This window comes from Papilio polytes, unplaced genomic scaffold, assembly GCF_000836215.1.
Source record: "Papilio polytes unplaced genomic scaffold, Ppol_1.0 DF824102.1, whole genome shotgun sequence".
Lineage (NCBI taxonomy): Eukaryota > Metazoa > Arthropoda > Insecta > Lepidoptera > Papilionidae > Papilio > Papilio polytes.
The window spans coordinates 6,158,690-6,184,321 of record NW_013525102.1 but is presented as its reverse complement, the minus strand read 5'-3'; the positions used below and the strand labels follow the sequence as shown (position 1 = coordinate 6,184,321).

Genomic DNA, 25,632 nt, shown 5'->3' with positions numbered 1-25,632 from the left:
GCTGCGTCCCGGCAAATTATTGGACTTGGATTACGCCCGTTCTCTTTCTATAATATTAATTGCCCTCCGTAATCTGTATCATTGTGATTTTGTTTTGTTTTTGATATAGTAAAGAAGCTTTTGTGGACATTGTCTGCAGCTAGAATTGTCGATAAATTAACGTACTCTATATTTGTGCCCAGTCTAAACTTTCTTAAGCTTATTAAAGGCTATACAATGAGGAAGAAAATGTACAAAAAGAATATTTAGCTTCTCAAAGACTCCTAACTATGCACCTTAATTTAAAAGTTGTAAAACGTCTAATAGAAAACAATCATTCGATGAATGAATTTATGTTTTTTTTTTTTTAATTATCTTTAGCTTTAAAAGGTAACCGGTAAACCTTCTGGTCACGATAACAATATCATTACAAAGTCAAGTGTGCATTTTATTGCACGAATGTTATGAACAATTTCGTAGCTGTACAATTTAGTGGCAGTATTAGTTATGTCACATCTTATCGAAACAGTATCATCGTACTATCGTTTGTTTTATTATATCCCACATATTATCTACGGCAATCTACGGTGTATCAGGTATTAACAACCGTAGGTATTGGTGAAGTTTGAAGCTTCGTGTTTTGCGTATAAAGGTTCGTTAACGATATATCTAATATCGATAATCTTAATAGTAATATTGGAGGATTGTGATAGACTTTGATACGAAAGACTCTGTGTAATTCTGGAGGTCTACCGAAAGCAGAGATTTTTTAAAGGGAGGATTTTCTAGGAGGAAAAACCTTGGTAATTACATAATTCCAAAATTTTTAGATTAAAGATAATACAGAAAGAGAAAATTAGGAAGACCAAACATGAAGAGCGCAATGATTTATAATAACTGATAATATTTATTTCAAATACTATAGCAGTTCAGTTTAACAAGCAATGCGTGATTTGAAGTGGGGCCTACCTCCGATCCATCATCACCGATGGAAATCTAATTTGTCCGCATTCGGCCACTAGACGTCGCCCCTAAACGAATTAACTACGACACGCGCTACTATTGCCTCCAACGATTTATTTTTACCAGTATTTTGCGCAAATGTTAACCAAAAGTTTGCTAACAAAAGATTGTTTGTGTAATCTTTTACCACTTTAGTAAATTCTTTAATAGTTATATAATGATGTTCAGTTTTTTAAATACTCTTTAGAACGTAAAATAAGTTACATCTTCATTAAATGACCTATGTCACACCGTAGCGATTAAAAAGACGCAGAGTAGAGCGTCGAGTGGCAAGTAGCACATGTTGTCACAAAACAAGAGCACAATCGCACGTCCTTGGCAACATCCTACATCCGCTTCTCACACTCAGCCAACCAACGACGCAGTAAATCTTGACTTGTATAATAAGAAGACTTGATGAGGCCGCAATTACACCGAAGTGAACGTTTATACTAATATAATAAAGAAGAAGGATTTGTATTTTTGTATGTAATTAAATAACTTAAAAACTACTTTGTCGATTTTTATAAATAGAAACGTAATTTATCTGTGAGTAATATAGACTATATTTTTTTTATTATTTTCACGCGGACAGTCGCGAGCAATAGCTAGTCTATTCATATTTATATCCCTTGAATTAATTTTCACTGTCCAAATACTGCACGGTTTTATAATTTAACAAATTTTAAACCTAAATCCGTATTTATTCTTGTTTAAACAGTAAATTACAACGTGACTTTGTAATTTTCCCCAAATATCGCATGGTGAGTTTTGCAAGTAACCGTTCCGATGTCGCTTCAGGTATTAACATTTTACTAATACATTAAACTTTAAAATCGAGAAAATTCCTGCACAAATCTCTTCCATGTCTATACGTACTTTAATCTAATACGTTATCTGTAGGGAAGTAAATGAATTTATCTTACGTAAACACTAACGACTACAACGTCAAGGCGCCCTAAGAAATGTAACGATGACATACAATAACGATATAGCGTCACACCAGTACGACTTAGGGTCATTTAAATAGCGAACCTACAATTACCTCAAAGGCCGGCAACCCATCTATAGTTCCTCTGGTGTTGCGGATGTCCATGAGCTTCGTTGACCACCTCTGTCTTCTCGCCGCTTTACCCCCTTCTCTTTAAAAAAAAAAACAAGGGCCTTGGTGCGATTTATACAATGCCCCCTTTTTTAACATGCTTTGAGGGAAAAGGATTTAGGACTGTCTAATTCGTAGACCCGTAGCGGCCATTTCTGTCCATCGCCATCACAATTTAAAAAAATGTTAAGTAACTAATCTTTTAATGTTGATTTTTATTTCATTTTAAGTCTTGAAAGCAAACTAAGGCATTTCGTTTAAAAAATAAACTAATTATAAACACAATCCAAACTTCTGAGCAGTATTCTCTGTAACATATTTCAGAAGGAGTAGTAATTACATTTGATTTCAAAATTACAATTTGAAAATGTCTACCAAAGCGCGGTAGCGAGCATTAATTCGTTACGTAGCAAGTCTCAGTTGTATATGAGAAAGATTCCAGGGTCCGCCATTAGGCTAATGGCGCACACGTGGCCGCGCGGCGAATTTGCTAAATCCCTTCGTCGTATAAAAGGCGATTTACTGCCCAAATTCATTATTAATGGGCCCTTTGAAGCCGCGGTCGCTACAACAAGGAGATGATTAGTTGATTACCAACCGGATTGGAACTTTACATTATCGCGTTTTGTTGTACATGTGATTTATTTAAACATGCTAACTGTTACACTCAGAGTTGAAGTCACTAAGAGAACCTTTATTTTAAAAGGAGATTCGTGCAGGTAAACGCAGGGACTGCTAATCTTAATATGTGAGAATAAATAAGAAGGTGGAATTACCTTCTTTATTTATTTTCTAGGTTTTAGTTACAAAATTAAATTTTCCACGTAATTTATCACTATTATCGTCTCATTAAAATTGCAAAATAAACGGAAATCCCATATCCAATTTTGATTTATTATTCCTGAAACATTTTACCTTATTAGTATCCATGCACATGGGCATTTTATATTTTCTATTTGTGTCGGTTTTTGACCGACTTCCCAAAAGAAGGAGGTACTCAATTCGTCTGTATGTTTTTTTTTAAGAGTGTTACGGCATAACTCCGCTGTTAGTGGACCGATTTTGATAATTCTTTTTTGGTCATAGCAATTTAATTAGGGAATTAATATAATAAGATAGATTTTACATCGAACGATTAAATAAGCAAACGTAGCTATGGTTCAAAAAATCTATGTTACACTATGTTTTATGACTGGTTTCCCAGCTACTTTTATCCATTCGTTAGTGTTTTTGGTTCGATAACTTCGTGATATGCGTTTCCGAACTACGTAACTTAAGTTTTACTATCTTGAAACATAGGTCAACCTAACATTAATGAGTCGCTAGGTGATCTATATACTAATATTATAAAAAGGAAAGATTTTTATTTTTGTATGTATTGAAATAACTCAAAAACTACTAAGCCGATTTTAAAAATTCTTCCGCTGTTAGAAAGATAATTTATCTGTGAGTAACTTAGGCTACATTATTATTATTATTTTATTATTTCTCGGGCGAAGTTGCGAGCTACAGCTAGTGATAACATAAATGGAGATTTCAGCAACCCAGCATACACTTTGATATTTTACTGACAAATGGTACATAAAAATCGTGGATTTGATACACGCATGACTAACATTCTAATAGCAAGTGAAACAACGTCCGTCTGACCCGGCGGCTTCAAATCTTAACCCTATTAGAATGTCCGCGGCGGCCGCGGGCGGTCGTTGTGCAACGTCGGCGTTCATCAAAAGCCCAGCGCTTCAGACCAATGCCGCGCCGCTTTGACGGCTAATTCACAAGTAAAGAATTGATTGACTGCTGATTTGCTACTTATTTAGTGATGATGATGACCTAAATACGTCATTATACCTTATTCTTTACACGGATTATGAGGTTTATAAACTTTTCCAGCCACGAAACGTCTACTATATGTGTAAGAAATGATCACACTGTCTGTGGTGCAAAGATTATCTAACAGCCTAATATTGGAACGAATATTAAAAACTATATTAGCGCCGCTTACAATCTGATAGACGTCAAGATTTAAAAGAAATTTGGAGTTTAAGCGCGGTCTTATCATATGAAACGGTTACATATTTAAATGACCTTTTAGTATTCAGCAGTTAAATATATTAATATCATCTTCATTAGCTTTTGTCTACCCACTGGATAGGCCTTCACCAATTTTAATATCAGCGTCACGTTTACTTAGTAAAATTATTTCGGTCGCTTTCCATTTCGCTGGATGGTGGCCGCTTGCTTGTTTGCCACCTTATATTATAAAAAAGTTTGAATGTGGATGGCTACAAAGGAAGAGGAATACCGAAGAAAGTATGGATGGATTGTGTGATAGAGGATATGCTTAAGAAAGGAGTGGATTCAGATATGACGGCTGATAGAGATGTATGGAAGAGCAGCACATACTGTGCCGACCTTCCGTAAGGGATAAGGGCAAGTGGATGATGATTATAAAATAAAAATAAATTAAAATTCCATGCATTATTATTTGGCCTGATTTTTATGTAATATTGGTACATCAATTGAATACAAATAATAGTTTTCGGTCCATGACATTGGCCTTAATTCGTCCATAGCTCGCGCTCCCACGGGATTTCAATCAGTCAAAAGTTTATTGCCTCGTAATGTGTTCATGTTATGATTTTTGACAGACGTATAGTCGTTAATGTGTTAAAAGATTTTGTTAATTGTAAAAAATAGGCATTTTAATATCGCGATCATTTTGTCCGACTCTGGATTGGTATGTAAGTCATCGTGAACTCCTCTATACTAATATTATGAAGAGAAAAGATTTACATGTTTGTATGTATTAAAATAACCCAAAAAGTACTGGGCCGATTTCAAATCTTTCACCATAAAAGAGCGCTGTTGATGATGTTGTTGTGATATAAAAGGCTTGATTGATTTTGAAGTTTGAGGTGGCATCAACTAATATTCGTCAATAATGGTACATACTACAAATTGCATAATTATTTTTTTTTAATAATTTACGTAATTTCCTAAGTAGATATAAAAATTTTATGAGACTAGAAATTTTCCCTCCATGGTTTCAACTGAGATTTTTGATACAAGGTTCAGTTATAAAAGGCGTCGCTTACCAATAATGTCTAGAAGAGCAATTCGAAGTATCAACTAAGAAAATTGTTTCTACCCTTGCTCTTTTCTAAGAACGTCGTTACTAAAATGTTTAATGCTACTTAACATGAAATTATTTCTAAGTAAAAAATAGCAGACAAACAATTGCGTCCAATTGAAATTGTGCCCTGGGAAAACATTCAATCTCGTACAATTAACACCTCTTAACCCGATACAGCGTTCGCACGACAATCAGACTACTGCTGGTACAATTTAATCTTTATATTGCTGACTTGCTTAGAATATTAGATATTTTATTTGATTTTATTAAATTAAATTTCATCGTAATTTGCTCTTAGATTATACGCTAGATCTCTATTATCTTGGACTTCGTGGTTCTTAATTATGACAGCTTTCGCCCGTGACTCTGTCCGCGAAGAATTAAGAAAAAATGTGTATTTCCAGACTATCCTCTACATCTATGACAAATTTCATCAAGATCCGTTTACTAGTTTAGACTCCAAACTTTAACAAACATCCATCCATCTAACCTTTCGCATTTATAATATTAGTAATTAAAAATTCCAGTACACATTTGTAAAAATTTGTACTCGTAATACTTCATGAAGTACTTGTAATTAAACTTTCGATTTGAAATCACTTCCTAATAAATTAAAATAATCTAAATAATTCTAACAAATCAACTATTTAGTAGAACAGATTATTTTTATAGTCTTTAGGAGTCACATGTCACACCTTAGTTTAAAAAAACTTGCCTCCAATTCAAGGACATCGTGTATCCTAACGTTGTACTAAATAACATCACAGAGCGCAGCATTGCCGAGCCACGATTTAATTTACCCGACAGTGAGATCTGTAGATCAATTAGAGCAGATGACAAACAACGTTGGCTGAGTAACGTTGACTAACGCCACGCGTGGGCGGCGTGCCGTGGGAACCGCGCGGCCCCGATTAGACGTGGACTAGACTACGTCATATGGACCTTGCGCTGATTTGTCATGTTTTTTGTAGAAGATTGCTTAGGAAAAGCACATTCGCATTATATCGAATCTTTATAGTTGTCGTTTTGGAAGCTATAGCGAAAAAAATAGAAAAAAAAACAGTATGCCTTTGAAATAATGACAAAGATAATTTAATAGACATAAAATATTTTAACTTAACCTAGAATCAACATTGAAAAATTATTAAAGAAACGTAATCTACGAAGTAAAAAAACGTCTTGATTGAGAAGAGGTATTCGTTATTCGGGGATCTGAAAACGTAGATGTGAGTGGGCGTGGGCGACGTGAGAAACTCGTAAACGGTGCGTTTACGGCCGCCGCTAATCGAATCAAGCGGTAATGATGCGCTTTTTAACTGATTTAGCTGACTCACTTTAGGAACCTAAGATCGCATTTAATACCGCTTACAAGACACAAACCTACGTATATATTTCGATGTTTTTTTGTTTAATTTTCGTCTAGAAACAGAGATAATCACAAACCTGAAATTAAATCTAAGCGGTAGCGGCGTTAGGGCAGAGGTGACTACCTAGGGCGCTACAGAAAGGGCGTAAAAGGCACCAGTGCCCCTTTTTATTTTTTCTCAAAATCTCGCCCAAAGCGTCGGTAATACTAAAATCGGCTTTAGATCCAAGTTGTGTTGTAATTTAATTCGATTGTTTTTCTCGTGAATTGAAAACAATTGAACAATATAGTTAAAAACACAGTTATAATTTGGATTAAACATAATATTCATACCTACTCCGAGCACAATCTTGTTTTATCTGTGTTACCAATAGCTTAGCGTTAATTAAACACAAATACTTCCTCCATTAGTGCGATTGTCGATTACATTTCAGTTATGAATAACGATCGCTTAATTAAACCGACCTTGTTATTCATTAATATAAGAAATAGGTTTTTTTTAATCTGTAGCCAGGAAGGAGCGACCTCTTGAACTCCGGATAGCATGTTTGCTAATAAAAATAAGAAAGGCATTATTAACTGTAAATAATAAGGCTACTGTTCTAAAGATAAACTATATTCCGTAGACTGCGTGTCACCGAGTTGATAACGGTATAGAGTCATCCGGAATTCGCTAAAGATACACTTAATTATAGCATTTATGCTAATATAATTAAAGTTCATATTAATTAAATGTCTAACTCTGGTTTATAAAGCAATCCTTGTAGTTAGTAAATATTTAAATAAGTAACAACATGTCATGTACAAAAGATATAGTTTTATGGCAGTAGATTTTCGCGTGAGATTAAAATATGTGAAGTAATTATCGAGATTATTATCATTGAACAAATATCATATTAAATTATCTTAATTTCATAACCATCTGTAAATGCAAAATGAATTCAATATTGCAACAAGATTAAGGCAGGTTCACACTGCTGCACCAGTACCCTGTCTTTGAAAATAACATGATTGTAGATTTGAAACTCACTGAATCTATAAGGAGGCGTGTAACATGCATTAAAAACACCACAGACTAATAATTTTCAAACAGTAAGACCAATAACGCAGCTGTTGCATAAAGTTATCTCACAAGAGATCTGTTATATTGGTTTCCGCTCGCATTCCCTAGATTGTCCACTCTCAGAGAGTCGATTGTGGTGGCCCATAATAATGCACTATACGATTGACCACCCAGACTCCGCGAAACTTGACACCAGGATTAACACAGAAATATACGGAGAGGGCTTTAAATATTAAAATTATAATCTAATTATCTTTTATGTGTATTTTTTTTTAAATTATATTTCATAAGATGTTGGCATAAGAAGTTTTGGAACTCATTTGAAGCCAATTTAATAAGGATTCTACCATATACTTGTCATCTGTTATTTTACGTGTATTATTTATATAGTTAATTACTTGACAATGATAACTTAATGAATTTTCAATTTGAACGCAAAACAATTTTCTTAAAGCAGAAATTTATTTGAATTTAATAAATAATTTTGCAAATTTAAAAAATCTAAAAATAGTCCTTCGACGACAAACTATAAACAAAGGTAGTATCTATATTTACTAACAGTACAAGATATTGTACTTCGATAATTTTACAAAAGATATTAATAACAGAAGAATCTTATTGCATTGTGACTATGGAAACAGAATAAGATATTGTGCAATATAACAAAAATTGCAATTGTTATCGACTCCACGCATTCATTGTTCTTTCATCGCGTATCGACCGATTTGTACATCGTCGGCTAATAATAAATTCTATCCGATGAATGGAGGTCCCGCTCTCATTGATGGCTGAAGGGGCGATTGTCTTGCGACATACGCGTCTAATTGACGTTCTGCGGCCGCCTTTGACTGTGATAAAGCGTTGGTGGCATCTCCGATAGAAACATGTAGGTCTAAAAGTATTACCTACCGCTAAAACTTCGTAAGGATTCGTTCCAATCCGGTAATAATAACGAAGTAACGGCCCGAGCCGAGGCTCCTGAGAGAGCCCTCGAGCCTAGTTACTCATAAAAGAGGTTTAGGCTAAGCGCCATCCGCGCTTGGCCACCTCAAGCCCGGTGAATCTGTAAATGCCTCTTCAAGGCAAACAGTGACAAATCAGTCACAAAGAAAAAAAAAGAATTCGCCTACTGTAGTTGCTTCAAAGATCTCGTTAAAAGTGACTGTCTTATGAGTGCAATATAATTCAAACAAAATTTAAATTCAATTCGCGATGGTCATTAAATAATTAAAAAACATAAGTTTTTAAACTAAAGGGCTTTCTTAGTGAATAAACGTATATAATGCGATAGTCTTACCATTAGAATTAAAAATAATTTTATCGTTCAAATGTCGTTGCTTGTAAAGATTAGTTTTCTAAGAACGTAAGATTTCATTAGAAGTCTGTTATCAATACGGAAGCCGCAGTTCAAGGAGTTATCTGCGAAACATTCGTTTCTTTTTGACAGTTGCGACATTTTTTTATTGACAGATTTTATACTAATTGGAAAAATTTATAGCCTCAATCTTAGTATAGGAAACCGATTCTATGAATTCGTCTTGTTATTGTACACATTATAACTGTTAGTTGTTTAAAAAAAAATTGTGCGAAAACCTAACACCTCAAAAATGTTACGTCTCAACTGTCTTAGTAAGGTTAGTGATAATTTGTTAGAGTTTGTAGCCTAAACTGCTGAACGGATCTCGATGAAATTAGGCATAGATGTAGAGGATAGGCTGGAAGAACTTATAGGATACTTATGTTTTTTCAATTTCCACATGGATGGAGTCCTGGGCGAAAGTATTCATAATGAATCATGTGCACTTCTTTGTAAGTTCAGTGTTTTTAGACGAGACACACAATACGTGCATATTATGATAGACAGTTAGGTGTAATGATCCATCGGGTGCAATAAAGGCGATAGTAATTGAATGATCGCGGCGGCCGCGGGAAGCGGAGAGGGGATGGACATGCAAGCGGGGCGCCAGAGCTCCGGCGCCGTCGCCTTGTTCCAGCTTTTTAATTTAACGCACTGCTTAGCGGTTTATACCTGGGTTTGGTAGTGGATTTCAATATTATTCGTCTTCACACTATTATTTCCAAGAAGAGAATGCAGGTCACCTAATTGACATATTAAGATTTCCATGGGCACCTACAATGGTAGCAACTAAGCAGTTTGAATTTTAAGGTTTAGAGACAAAAAAAAAGATCCTCTTAGTTTTTAGCGTGTATGTATGTCCTTTCTATTCTTTCTTCATCGAAATTCAAGGGTACATTCAGACGTATTGGTTGCTTTTAAAATTGTCTTTCTTATTTGATTAAGGCCATGAAACGACATTTATCGTGATACTGTCCATCACTTAAGGCGAAGATATAACAGGAAGCGATGCGACAATTGCCGCCGGTCGAATTAGACACCCCCCGCCGACCTGCCGCCCTCCGCCGCCCGCCGCGGCCGGACGTCGGTCATTGATTCTTGAACGCGCTGGCGCCGCACCGACTGCCTTTTGTTTTACAATTTTATTGTCATAAGTAAGATGCTTATCGAATTAACTCTGGATTGCCTGTTGTTATTCTATTAAACCTTTACGTTGGTTAATTCGGATGCCAAAGCAGTTTACACTGCGCCCGGCGTCTAGTGGTTAAGAAATGCACGCTAAGCGTTTCCCTTAGTGACCAATTAATAATTAAGTTATTCAACTAAGCGACATTACCTTAATTAAGATGTGTAAAGTAATTTAAGGTCATGTACTGTGGTAAAGTAACATTATAAAGCTACCAAATCTTGTACAATCGCATTAAAAAATCAATAAGTTACGTTGTTAACATAGGCAATAATTCAATAAAATCGCAGAGGAAATCTGTTGTGAGCGCGTGCGCATATATCAACATTAAGGGGACGTGGCGGCGGCCGCGGTCAGCCTGGCGCCACCGAAACGGTCTCTTCCTTCGACAACCGGGATGCACAGATTGTCCTTGCGTCTCTCATCGCTCTTATCCTGTTACGAAACATCCGCTTTACCAACTTCGATTTAAATGTTCCTTGAACTTGATTTTGAATTTTTATTTTAAATTTTTATATAACGGTTTTATATTTAAATTGATGTATGTGATATTAAATATACATTTTTTTATTTACTTATAACAATACAAAATTGACATGTAAGCAGTATTTACCATCTTACTAATATTATTAATGCGAAATTTTAAATGGATGGATGTAAGTTTTTGAATCCACCGAAATGGAAAGTGACCGCTGCCCATAGACATCCGCAATTGCAGATGCGTTGGCTACCCTTGATTGACGGAGGAGGAGACGCACATAAAGAGGACATTTTCCCTTCCTATGTGTTTCCACCGTCAAATCCACTTTTCCTTCCCATCCCTTCCTCTTAAGAAAAGGGTGGAAAGAGAAAGGGACTAAAATTAGGCTTCCGGCACCACACTCATCAGACGAAACGCGGAATTGCTTCCACTTCACGCCTGTTTTCTGTGTGGTCGTGGTATTACACCGGGCGAGCCGGCCCTTTCGTGCGAAGATGTAGGCGGGTTCTACCACTGTTAAACAGTGTAATAATAGTATTGATATATTAATTCTGTAACGATTGTATTAATCATGAATGTTTTCGTTAATGAAATAAAATTTAGCCATCGCTCAATCAAATACAAGGTATTACATGTAATTACAAGCGATAAACGTAATTATCAATATTTTATCTTGTATCTGCGGCAGTGATTACCGAAGCGCCCGCGATAAAATTTTCGATACAAAAAAAATTTCAACACTCTCAATGTCCCTAATAGTTTAATTGGAAACGTTAACACGTCAATGATCGCTCCTGATTTTTTTTTGAGATTAAACTAAATTGGATTATACTTTAATATGTGTTTGTAAAGAAAATGACACAAGATATTATCACAGGTCAGTTATATTTTATCTATAATAATACTACAAAGAGAAAGATTAGTATTTTTGTATTTAAATAACTCAAAAACTACTCGGTGAATTTTAGTAATTCTTTCATCATTTAAAATTTTTTCTGTAAGTAATAAGGCATTTTTTTAATTTCTAACAGACGAATTGACGAGCAACAATTAGTCTTGCATAAGTTGATGCGTTTTTTGCTCTTTGTTGCAAAGTGAAAGGCAGTAAACATATCTTAAAAAAGGATTTTTCTTCTAGTACTATATTAGATCTATTATAGAAATTATCAACACTCGAGAGCAGGCGGTGCCTTATTATAATTATTGCTGTTGACAGAAATTTACGAGGTAATTTTATATGTAGTTTAATATTCTGTTTGGTATAAATGTAGAACATAGTCTGGACGATATATAGGTTGTTTAATCATTTCTTTAACTTGGATGATGTCGCGGACAAAAGCTAGTATGTTTATATCTCCGGAAATGTACACAATAGTATATTTTACGGTGTTTTACGAAGGTGTGTTATAACGGTAGGATGATATGTCAATTTTTATGTGAATGACGACATAGTTAATTATAAAAGTTTATTGCTGTAATGATATTTGAATTTTTAAAACTCACTTCAACAACATCTTAGGTTGAGGTTTTCTACAGATTAGATTAATGACTAGCTTATGTCTGCGACTTGGTTCACGCAGACTTTTAAAATAATGTTTTAGTAATAGATTTCTTATTTGGTAGCTTTTTAATGTCAAAAGAATTGTTCAAATCAGAAAGTTTGAAATTCTCCGATACATACAAAAATACAAAACTTTTTAATATAGATATAGATCATTGAGTTTATGGAACTCCTTTTAATAAGTGAATTGTCACATTGTCTCGTTAAACGAATATAACCTTTAAAGACTTTGACATTAAAGTTCAATATCCTTTACATAAAAAATCAGTTGTTAATTAAAACGGATCAGCGACTGTCAGATTTTTAACTGAAAACCATTAAAGTGGTACTTCGTTTCAATTGCAACTGACTTTCGGCTGATCGCCACAAATTAAACCACTTTCAAATTAATTGGATATTCTCAATTAAAGTTTATTCACAGCTTAATTCGTCAAACACTTACAATAATTATTTGATGACTTTTTAATCTTGTATGGTTTTTGTATTACTAAACGCTATCATCATCATCTTGAGCTTATCCCTCACGGAGGGTCGGCACAGTATGTGCTGCTCTTCCATACATCTCTATCAGCCGTCATATCAGAATCCACTCCCTTAAGCATATCCTCTTTCACACAACCCATCTATACTTTCTTTGGTTTACCTTTGTAGCCATCCAGATTCGATCTTTACGTTTTCTGGTATATGTCCCCATCGTCTTGTCGCATAACCCATACCACGCTAACCTTTTGCTTTACAATTTCTCCACCACTGGCGCTACTTTAAACTTCCTCTAATATACACATTCTTAATTTTATCAATATTTATTCATTCAACGCAAAAAATTAACTGTTTTTATTTTGATTTCAATAACATTATTTTCTTGCTCATAATAATTGTAATCTAAAAACACCTATGTACTTTTAGAAACAATTATCACATCTACAATGAGTATAAATTAACATGTGATTTTAAATTCGATGACGTCACCACACCATTCTAGCAGAGAACAAAAACTTTAAATAATAACAGACACTAACAAGCATGCCACATGTGTTATTGTGAACTTTGTATCAAAATATTTTATTACATTGAGGTATATTCATTGAAAAAAATACGTGAAAAATGATTAAAGGTCGCCATACGCGGACTGCTTGGACCAACCGTTATCAATTGCTTCAAGCGACGTATCACTTTTATACGTATAACTTTTGTTTCAGGTATTTCTGCCAGTGAAGCTTTGAGAAATGGCATATGCCAGTCGCTATGGGGCTCCGCCGTGCAGCGCCCGGAGCCTCGACTGGCCTCGCCTCCACCGCCACAAACGCACGACTCTTACAATGTTAGAGGTTAGAATATTCTTTGATAATTACTTAGTAATATGATAATATCTGTGGAAGTAAAGACTACAAAAAGAGACAAATAATATATCTACTATCATGACCTTCAGCTCTCCTATTCTCCTATGTTCAACATTATTGCACACCTGAAATTAAACTATCACATAACTGTTTAGTCTTGCTTTGATTCCTATAAGCTTATATGAAGGTGCGCACACTCGATTTTTAGTTGTGCAACTAAACAGTTGAATTGGCTGCGAAACAATCGACAATCGGCAATAGCACAACAATTTCGATAGCGTACTCGAAGATGTTCGTTCGCTCTTGTACTATTAGGGCAAAGTTTCGGTAAATAAATAAAAATCATATGGAAACAATTCTTACGTACATAGATTGGTTTTTACAGCACCCCTTGCTTGCCCGTGTAAATTCCAATAACAAGTTCTGAGCAAATCCCACGGCTTCAGATTTGGGCTTGACATATCTTATCGGGGACCGACAGCGCGTATCGCTGGCGAAATTACGTTTGTTTTATGACTCTGATTTGCCGGCGGCGGCGACAAAGGTATCGTAGATACCGTGTGTCGACAGTTTAAACGTCCGCTGCATGTTATGATGCTTGTAATTCATATATCGAACACAAATTTCGATATCGATGATAACGCGGTAACGTCGGCAGGAACAACACTATTTATTAATGTTTTATCGACTTTTATTGCATTTTTGGCAAGGGTTGGAATTAATGAGATGGCTCAAAAAGTAGAAATATTCGTTACATTAGAAGAAGCATGATATTGCAACAGATTTTATTGAATTTGGAAAGGTTTAATACATGACATTTAAATAAAATTCTCGAGATTTTTTTATATTTCCAAATTGATTCTAAAATAAAGTTATTAATTAAAAATGCATTTAACTATAGTACACGATATTGACATTGATGATTCTTTAAAAAATATGTAATACTTTTGTGTCGACCCTCCATCTCCCTCGTCTCGCACGTTGTAAATCCGATTTGGACATGTGTACCCTTGTGAGCAAACATTAGTTGTACAAGATAACGTTTTGTAACCCGCCCGTTTGAAATGTGTGCATTGTCACATGGACGTCACTATTTCTATGAAATCATAATAAAATCTATCATCATAACTATTTATTCTATAAAAAATCACGTCACGTTACATTGCACGTACGCGAGTCATTAATTACAGTAAACATAGAAAATAATTGATAATGGAAACGTATCTGAAGCTTAAGGTAATTAACTATATATGAGGTAATAAGTCACCCAGTGACTAATGGAAAATTTAGAACTAGTAAATAGAGCAGCTAGAGTTCTTGTCATCATTAAAACACAGGTATTAGCTCTAATCAACGCAATGAACCACTTAATAACCAGTTTCTTAGCTAAATTAAACTATTCGTTATTGAAATCCGTTTCCGAACTATGTATCTTGAGTTTTACTCTGTTGAAATAATGTCAACATAGTGATAAAAATAAACAAATTCAGAAACCCAGCATAAGACATTTATCAATTGTATTCACGTTTAAATACTTATTCAAAAACAAAAGCGTAACGTAGAGTCTATACACTAAGGTAACCACAATGTTCAATCAATCAGAGGGTAACATTCGTGCGCGCCAAGAGTGTCAATATTTGCGCGTCAACCACGCGGGCACGATATCGCCCCATGACCCCTGTTTACCCTATTATTCACGTCTTTGTTTGTCCAAGTCCAGCAAAGCTACTCCGTAACTTTGCTGTTTAAAGTTCGCGTGACATACCGTCATGATCATTGAAGTAATGCCACTTTGTGTCATTGTGTTTGGAGTACTTGAAAATCTACAATAAAAGTCCGTGTAGCTACGAGGTTTATAATCTTAAAATAATAACGTTAATCATCAAATGAAATGTATCCCCAAGTGATTACAATTAAGACTAAATTACAATCTCTATATGGGTCGAGGCATGAAATCGCGATTTTTTACAGTGTAACATGATTTTGTATGATTCGTCACTTGAAATATAAACGGGTTAGCATTCTTGAGGTAATCCAATGATAAAGCAAGTCATTAAGTCAAAAAGTAAGGTCACGATATAAAAAGAATTGTCACAAATGAACGTAATCCTACATTACAAGACGAAAACTTTAAAGGAAGTTACCTCGTAAACTCGCTCGTAATCACAAATCTAGACACATGTTAAATAGTAATTATCAAAGCTGAATTTAATCTCAAAGACGCCGCGAGTGACATTTCGTCAACGCTTCAAAGACGACAATTATAAAAGTAACAGCATCGAAATTTTATCAAAAGATTTTCGTCTCTATTGCTTGGTAATAAAGATTGAACGCATTGAATTATACACATTTTAGTGGTAAACGTAAATTGGTTTATGACACAAACACGGCGCGTGCTATTGTTTCAGCAAATAATTCGTGGAAATCGGGACACGTACACAAGCCCGCTGTCGCCCGGGATTGTTTACCGTTACTCCGTACTATCTGATGAAACCTGGGAAGAAGTGCTTAACACATTACATAATACATCCATCTTTGTTCAAATAACTAGAAAACTATAGTTAAGAACTGCTTTAGTAGATTTGTAAATTGATTGATTCGAGAACGATTTCTAATCCGTTAAAAAAGAATCAAATGCTGTCAAGATATAAATTATCACTGAAATTGAACCACTCGAATACGTATTAAAGTTGTGAAAACCATGGAAAGCCTCGTGAGCGTGTGACGTTGTCCGCAAATATCGAAAGGCGTGGTCACAGTAATCGTGATCTGTCGGATTTCGAGAACGATAACATGAAATCCGTCAGATCTCGCCGCAGTAAGCCCTGATTTATCACACTTATCTGGAGAACACACTGTCAATGCTAAGACATACCGAGACGGATCTTACATTAGATATGAATATCGTCATTTCTGTCATTACAAATTGCATTTTTAATGACGATGTTGGCAATACCATAACTAGAATAATCGAGGTTATAACTACGTAAATTGAAAATGAAAACTACAGTCTTACAGTTATTCACTAAATAATGACAGTTTCACACTTGGCGTCGGTAATCTGATTCAAATTAAGTATGCTTGTTTCTAACATTTGGCTACGAAATAGCTATAAAAATCTTACTCGTATCACTTCATACGATGTCAATGACAAGTCTTCAAGGAAAGGTTTAACAAACACTAGTCGTTACCTATATTGTCATAGGGTTTTAACTGTTTTATTTTGGAAATATGGAATAACAAAGTAATCTTTTAAAGTAGCAAACCAAAAGAAGCCGTCGATAAATATCTTTATATCGCTCACGTCACTTCCTCAGCAAAAAATTGTAAGCAACCGTAAAGATAAAAGGATCAACATAACTTTATGTAATCAATATGAATATCGAACAGTAATCGCATACCGCGGACCTTCGAAATATTACTTTGATTACTTTAATACCCAGTAAAAGAACTGATTATACAAGAACAAATCCAATATGAATCTACCCGAGGTTTAAGATAACATATAATGGATACATTTTCAAACGTAACGGCGTTTTACATTATGACAAGAAACAGCAGCCAATCAGAGAGCGTGCATATTTGTATGTGCCGTGTGTATGTGTGCGGTCACGGAATTAATTCGGACACGTAGTGTCGTTTACAATCCTAGATTTAGGTAATCCCTGCAGATAAATGGAATTAAAAAACATTATAGCGGTCGATAAAATGTATTAAACGCGAATGATAACATTTGATTTATACTTATTTTATTATTCATATTAGATTAGTTTTCATAAATTGATGTTACGTTTTTAAGTGTTTGTTATAAATACAAAAACAAGATGGCGCTTTCAATTTAAACACTAAAAATAATAATTTAAAAGTTTATTCAGGTTATGGTTATTTTGGAAAATAAAAACGTGTCATAAATTGTCAACAAACGATGGTTACTCAAATCTGTTCCGTTGATTTCGATTAAATAATATAACTAGTTATGTTTTAGCGCTTTAAATGCACTTTCCATACACAAGATTTCACATTAACTGAGCTAAGTAATAAGCAATTAAGCTTACATCGCGTAATATTACCAAATTTTAATAAGTATTTGATTACAAAATATGAGAAGTCACGCGTCAATCGTTAATCAAGATTAGCGGTTCAAATAAAATATTTAATAATGGTCCGACTTATATGGGGTCTGTGACAAATTTCATTATAAAACCCTGCACTGGTACTCTGAACAGTTTCTTTAACTATAGTCGATATCATAACCCTATTCTAGTCCAAGCTGTGGCCGGTTTCCAAGCTACATTTAATTTCGATAAATTCATGAAATGCGTTTCCGAACTACGTAATTTTTACACCATTGGAACATAGTTTAACACAAACACTAATGAATCGATACCTAATGACAGCATAAGTGGTAACTTCAGAAACTGAGCTTTAGACGTACTTTTATAAATCTAAACTGCTGCTGCTTAAAAAATTTCATTCCATTACGCAGTTACAAACGGATGCATTTTTTTTAGTGCACACAACGCGTAATGATCATTAAAGTCCGCCTGTTTGCGAACCTAATGCAATTTTAATTATAATAGGCGCGGCTCTCGCACTGCATTCTGATTGTTATTTTTCAGAGTGCTTTTAACAAATTAAAAATAAGCGTTTGCGGTCGAGAATAGGGCGCCGGAAAACGTTTCTGTTTACATAGGTACGATTTTTATGCCTATCGGTGGAAAAACATAAATAATAATTTAATATCAAATAAGTGTAAAAATAGTATAAATTATCGTCTATTCACAGATATCAAATCATTTATAATTACAGAATAAGACCTACAATAGAAGGCAATAATAGCAGTCTTTGAATTACTCGGAGGGTCTGTCTATTCAATATTTTGCAAAGCCATGAATTCGAGCGTACTGTTGGGGCGGAACAATGAATCTAAATAACCATTAATATGTAATAAATACTATGGGGCAATAAAACCGTGTCGTTGGGGTACAAATAAACAAGTGCGGGGGATAGAGGTCCAGGCGTGAGGTCTAATATTTAAAGTCATCGTACAATGGAGTGTGCTTTGTTTGGAAGTTAGTCTAGTTTTACACTAGGGTGGTACAATGATACAGAACAGTAGCACAAAACAAAACTGTTATTTGAACGCTTACGTTGAGACAAAAAGTACCGTGCGAGGCGCAACGCGACCGCGAAACAAGCCCAATAACTGTCGCCCTAAAGAAGGACCCCCGCAGGGTCTGAAACTGCTCGGTGACGTCATCGAAAAAAGTAGACGTGAGTAATAGCCGTAAAATAATTAATTATAAAATGTCTCACGAAAGATTAAATAATTTATAAAGTACTGTGTTAAAAGTTTCTTCTGTCGAAACAGTTGTATAAAAACGTCCTTATAATCTTTTGCATTGGAATTTCATGATAGATATGTACTGTACTCTACTGTTCTACCCTCGTATGAAAACAGCATAACGAAGGCGATCGGTTCCGCTCTGCATCGCAACAGCTGCTATTTTTCAGACGGGGGCAGATCTTCATTAGCGCAACTTGTCACAGCTATAGATGGATGTTTGTTTTTGGACAGCGTGAACCCCGACTGATGGTCACTTGATGTATGTGGATCATAGGGGGAATTTAGTTTGAATTTAACCGAATTTTTGACGGTGAAAGTTGACCATTTAGATCTTTGTAATCAGTATCATGTGTAAAGTAACGGCAGGATTAGTCTTTTTGCCATTTAAGTAGTAATTTAAGGCATATCTACTTAAAAATTAAAATCGAAATTGTAACTTATGCTCCAACATTTATAATTCTTTGAAATTAAAATTAATTTGAAGCGTAATGCATAACATTGCATGAACTATATCTAATATCACAGCTATTTATAATTTGTAGACAAAAAAACAACGAAACCAATTAATTTGTAACAGCGATGTGGGTGAACAAATATTAGTTTAGAATAACAAAAGCAATGGAGCATCGACCCGCCAAATAAAACGAATTGAACATCGAACACTATGGAGTCGCGCCCGCGGATTAGTGAATTGTAAAAAAAGATTGGGGTCCGTTATAGCCGAGGCGAGGCCGACGTGTTAATTACTGGGGCCGGCCCCGAGCTGCGAGGGCTGAACAGATGAAAGTCAATTTGCTGCTACGACATGATACGGCTCATTTCGTCGCTCGCTACAAGTGCGGCACCTGCACACTTTCCCTGCCCTACCCTACCCTGCTATGGCCCGGGGCGAGGGGCGCGGAAGCTATATGCTGTCCCTTTGTGCTCTTTCAACAAACATTTGCGAGTTGCACTCTAAAGGGTTACGAATGTAATATTTTTCCAAATGTTTATTCTGCTTTTTACTTTATTTTTGTTCTTGGTCTCTTCCTAAAGTATTCTACCTTGTTTGCAAATTAACTATACTAGTCAATCTATCATGACTTATATTTTATTCTTATTATTCACCTCACTTATGTCATTTCATAAAGTCAGTTGAAATGAATAAATACCTACCGTATCAATTTTAAACATGATAAAAATGACCTAAAGGTCATATATACTAAAGTATATATGACCTAAAGGTCATATATACTAAAGTATGTCACTGATAGTGTTAAGAATATTTTATCCATAAAGATTAGAAATTTTATGTGCTACAACAATCGCAAAGCAATCTTTCACTTACTATTTGGATCGATAAAGATATCTGCTATGATTCATGGTTTTTCCAATCCATAAATCAACTGCATAATACTTTGCTTATCAACTATAACATTATTAACGATACATTACTTTTTACAGAAGAAATAAAATTCGGCATCGACAGACTTGTTGGGGAAAGACACGATGAAGAAGAAGACGAGACACATAATATGGAAACAATAAGACCCGACAACGTTTCACCAAACTCCAGATGTGGTAGCCCATGTTGGGCTCCTTCACCACAATCCCCCCGTTCCATTCGATCCAGTTCCCCTGAACTAGAAGTCGATTCTCCTCCATCTTCACCCAGAAGACTACCAGATTCATCACCCCCTTTAAAAAGATCAGAGGCATTCTCAGTAAGCGCTCTACTAAGACCAGATGCGCCGAGAGTACAGCCACAAAGACCGTTCCTATATCCGCCACTACCTTTCGCGGAATTCCTCAGAGATGCAGGTAGTCTTGGTCTTCCTGGATGGGGTGGATATAGCAACTTGTATCTGCACGCCGTGCAAGCGGCTGGACCTGAGTTACTTAGACTACGTGCTGCGGTACTCGGCGCTCCTAGTCCTTTAACCAGACCATTGCCTATTGGAGATGTCTACTCGTGTGTAAAATGCGAAAAGATGTTCAGTACCCCTCATGGATTAGAAGTACACGCTCGAAGGTCTCATAATGGAAAGAGACCATTTGCCTGCGAACTGTGCAGCAAGACTTTCGGACATGAAATCAGTCTGAGCCAGCATAGGTGAGTGATCTATTGAAATTTATTTACCATTTGAAATTATACTAATTTAATCTCTGATCTTTCAGGTTTTGCATTACATAACTTTTTAACTAATGCATTAATTAGTTAAGTACTTATACAAATTTCGAGATAAACGTAACTGTGAATGTTACATGATGTAGTATGAATTTAACTCATACGCACTTAACTATCAGCACCTTGATAGGTTTCGGTTAGCAGCTGCCATGAAGCTGTTCGTCCAGCGATTATTTCCAAAGCGTCCCTTTCTGCATTAACTAGTTGCAAATCCAGAAACAAAGAAAACAATTGAATGTGATTAGACTTAAACAACGTGCCTGTTTCAGGGCCGTGCACAGCGTGGAGAAAGTCTTCGAGTGTAAGCAGTGCGGGAAGACGTTCAAGCGGTCGAGTACTCTCTCCACACATCTTCTGATTCACTCTGATACGCGGCCTTACCCCTGCCAGTACTGCGGGAAGCGCTTCCACCAGAAGTCAGATATGAAGAAACACACATACATACACACAGGTAAATTATTATAATAGTAACTATATATTGTTTTGTACGATTTTAGACAATATACAATTAAGCGTATGTTTTTAAACGTGACTATCTAAACCACGAAACGCAATATAAATTTGAAAAACCACCACCCAATTGCACCAATAAAATTTGTATTTCGTTCCCTTTAACAAGCATCAAAAGTTACGGATCCGAATCCTATTTCATAAATGCATTTAATTATTTTATTGACACATTTTAAGATACTCGATTAACACACCTACACTCTCCTAACAATAATAATTCAATAATAACTCCTTCAGTTTCTTTAATGGATCCCATTAACAAAGCCACCCTTATTCAAAGTTGAAATTCTGTCAAAACATCTTACCCCGAACCTCCCCTAAGCGCATAATTAATGTACATTAACACCTTAAGATAAGTTAGCTGCTTGTTTTATAATAATCGCTTTCGACTGCGCCCGTAACGTTTATGGTGTATGTAGAGTTGAACGTACTGAGATACACAGACAATTAAAATGGAGAGCCTAATGAATACCACAAAATATAATCACTGATAATTCTACAAAAAAATCGTCATAAATTCGTTGTTTTCCTTCGCAAAATTCATCTTTAAACATAAATACATTTTAACCAGAAATTAACAATTTGAATTTGATTGTATCTGCGAAAAAAATATTAATGAATGGATTTGTCAGACATAATACCATCCAAGTATTTTTAAACTATTCTTTTAACAATAACTAGCAATAATAATTTCATTATACACCTTGATTTTTAATGAAAAAATTAGATACTACAGAGTTTCGACGGCATTTTTATTTTTGTCCACACATCCAAGTACGTCAATCACTACAGCCGTGTGTAGCAACTCGTCTATTCATGAATTTAAGATGTTGCGGTCGGCATCCTTGTCTCACTAACACTTAACTCTGCGATTCGTCGGCTTCGGAAACAATTGCTGTTGAACCCTCAACACAATTCTCAGAACATTTTGTGTTTTGTTACATACGAAGCAAATAATAACATCGTTTGCTAGTTACCACTGCGAGCAGAATTTTCGAATTATTTTTTCAACCAAGAATACGAGTATTTGAGAAGCTAAAGAAACCCCGTTAAGTTATTTCATCTATTCTATACATATAATAAAATTGGAGTTTCTATTTGTAATGTCAAAAAAAATCGGGTTTTTTTGACATTACAAACAGTTTTCGGAAAGACGATGTATTTGCATTGCTGATAACGAAAACCGCATTTAAAAAAAATTGTCTGTACGAGCGCAAGTCGCCTTTGTTCCGGGTAATCTCCGAAATTGGACCGATTTCGACCGGACATTTACTGAAGGATAGCTGACGTAGACTGGCATATTACAGGCTACTTATTTATCTTAATATTGCGTAGACGAAATCGCGGGCAACAGCTAGTATTTATATAAAAATCTTGACTATAAATAAATAAAACTTGTCTAATAAATTCAACCCCATAGTTTTTGGGCACGTTCAAAATTTCACGAATACCGTTTAGTAGAACAGAAATTTATTCATCTCTATTACGTCGCTGGTTATAAATCAACCCGAAGCTGAAACATGTGCCTCAATAACTAACCCGACCCTTGGATTTATTGTCTCATTCGCACTTATCGTTAAATAGAAATCTGTTTCGCTCGCACACACTGTTCTGTATGAAAACGGCGAATCTATGCCTGAATCACGGACGATAGAGCCCCCTCCCACGTCTTAAATGAACTGGGGAGTGCAGTAGGTATACTGATGTACGGGAATGGCGAAGGCACTCGGAGCACGAATGCCTTTACATAATAAACATTCCTAAGAAGAAGAAAACTTGCATTTTTACTCATTTATATTGTGTAAAAAATTGAAATATTTCTACATCAATTCTGTAATAGATAATTGAATAACACTTCGTTTTTTAATTACCCATAAATGCGAATATTTACATGGATGGAAGGATCGGTGTTTATTAGAGTTTGTTACCTTAACGGCTGAACTTGAAATTTGGTATAGATGTAGAGGATAGTTTTAAAAACACACAGGCTACTCACTTTTGTTATTTTTAATTCAGCGTGAACTCGCGGGCAAAAGCTATCATATAATAATTTCAGTGATATCACTTAACAATATAAAATTTATTTAAAAAAACACACAAAAACACTATGAATCTCTTCACTTTATTTTAAAAACATATGCTTGGTATTTATTTAGTCAGTACATCCATTAAAATCACTTGCTATCTACCCATTAGATATCCGGCGCCGCACCTGATCCCTCCCTTACCACCACTTTCTCCCGACGTGTAAATTATTAACGATATAAACTCGGCAAATAGTTGCTCGAACGTCGTTTTAATCAGTGTCCCAACTTCTTGATTAATGCCCGCCTACACAATTTATCGTTGGAAAATTTTAATATATAATTAAACAACCCGAAATTAAATACCCTAAGCAATTAGTCAATGTCGAAACGGGACTGGATCCCGCGATTTGTCACCTCAACAGGACCGGTTTAATTCGACGCTAATTGAGTCGGGAAGTTTGTAACTCGCAAACTTCTTACCCACCTGCTGGTTCGGCAATTCTCTTGGCACCTACCGCATTTAGTTTGGAAGCGGTTATAGTAATTGATATTAGATGTGTTGAATTATTCATTTGTGACCAATTAGTGCTGCTAACCTAAGTATTGCTGCATTGAAAATTACGTCATGTTATATTGTTTTATTTGCTTAAGATGTCAGCAATTACAGCAAATTTTTGAATAACACTTTTTTAATAAAAAGCCCTAAACTTCCGGCACGCTTTAGGCTATATATTTTCACGACATTAAACTTAGGGGGTAAATATTTTGGATAAAAAACCCTAATGTGGGAAAGAGACCATAAGTTGCTGCCAACATCAAGAAAGTAAGATTGCCAAGGTTTGTTATGTCATGTCATTTTGACATTTGCAATTGATAATTTGTCAAATGTAAACAAAAAAATATTTTTTTCATAATTTCATGCGGATGAAGCCGCACGGCATCAGTTTTGTGATATTTTCAAATTTAATTTACTAATGAGATGGATGTTAGAGGTTGCCGCCGAAAACTGTTGAACCGATCTAGATATCTATAATTCATGTAAAAGTATATATAATAACCAACAATAGTCGTATTATTCGTTAACGGTTTCCTTATGTTTTTCGAACGTCGTATCTAATTCGTACAAGGAAAATAAGTAACACAGAATAAAATTTATCCAATTCGAGCAATGAACTGCACCCTACACAATTTGAGAAATTAAAAAATACATCTCGAGAGTAGGAAGGGAATAAAAATTCATTAAAATTTTGAGAAAAATTCACCCCGACATTACCCTGTCTTACATAATGAATGTTTGATTCCTTTTACTGCCCTTTCCAGGTATTTTTTTAAACTCTTTCTTCTCTTAATTAGTCAGGGAATAAACAAGTGGCACATTAGCTTTCTGAATAATTACTCGGCCGCCGTTTTCCTACCGCTCTTTGGTTTTTTATTACGTTTTTTTTGCTGCGGTTACTTTTTGCGGTGAAGAATTCAAAAGCATTTAGGATAATTGGACTGGTTTTAATGGTATTACGTTAGCGTTGCAATTGAAAACGTTAAATAATAGGAAATTTTATGTTTACTTCCTCTTATTAATATTCATATAAGTGTGAGGTTTCACTGCCAAAAACATCATCAAATAACAACAAACATTTTATATCCGCTCAACACTGGCCTCTAGTAAAAGATTATGGTAATTTAAACCTATTTTGTTTATGACATTTTATCTCTGACGGTTGGTAGCATTGATGAAGATTGTAATTAATAAAAGGGATAGATTAAATTATCAAGAGCATCAAGTCGGTACGAAAGAAAGGCTGTACTTTAGACCCTCTATCCATTTAATGTAGAGATCAGTGCTCATTAAAAAAACTTAGATAGCAATTTAGTTTCGTAAACTATTCTTAAAATTACATACATAAAGACTTTTAAACGAAACTGATATTACCATCGAAGATTTTAAATAAAAAAAGATTGTGAACAACGAAATTAGAAGTATAAAACTTGCAATAATTGCCGTCGCCGG

General features: G+C 35.1%; 1 protein-coding gene across 2 annotated transcripts in view; it reads left to right on the top strand.

Moving 5' to 3' along the window:
- Nucleotides 1–25,632, top strand: part of LOC106099905 (zinc finger protein Gfi-1b) — a 42,643-nt gene that overhangs the window by 2,619 nt on the left and 14,392 nt on the right. The window contains exons 1-4 of one of the 2 annotated variants that reach the window (XM_013278595.1): nt 11,444–11,549; nt 13,433–13,561; nt 20,364–21,012; nt 21,357–21,538. In XM_013278595.1, coding sequence (XP_013134049.1) covers nt 11,528–11,549; nt 13,433–13,561; nt 20,364–21,012; nt 21,357–21,538 — 982 coding nt within the window. In that variant the 5' untranslated portion in view covers nt 11,444–11,527. Of the gene's footprint in view, nt 1–11,443; nt 11,550–13,432; nt 13,562–20,363; nt 21,013–21,356; nt 21,539–25,632 lie in introns of those variants that run through there. The other variant, XM_013278594.1, reaches the window with a different exon arrangement.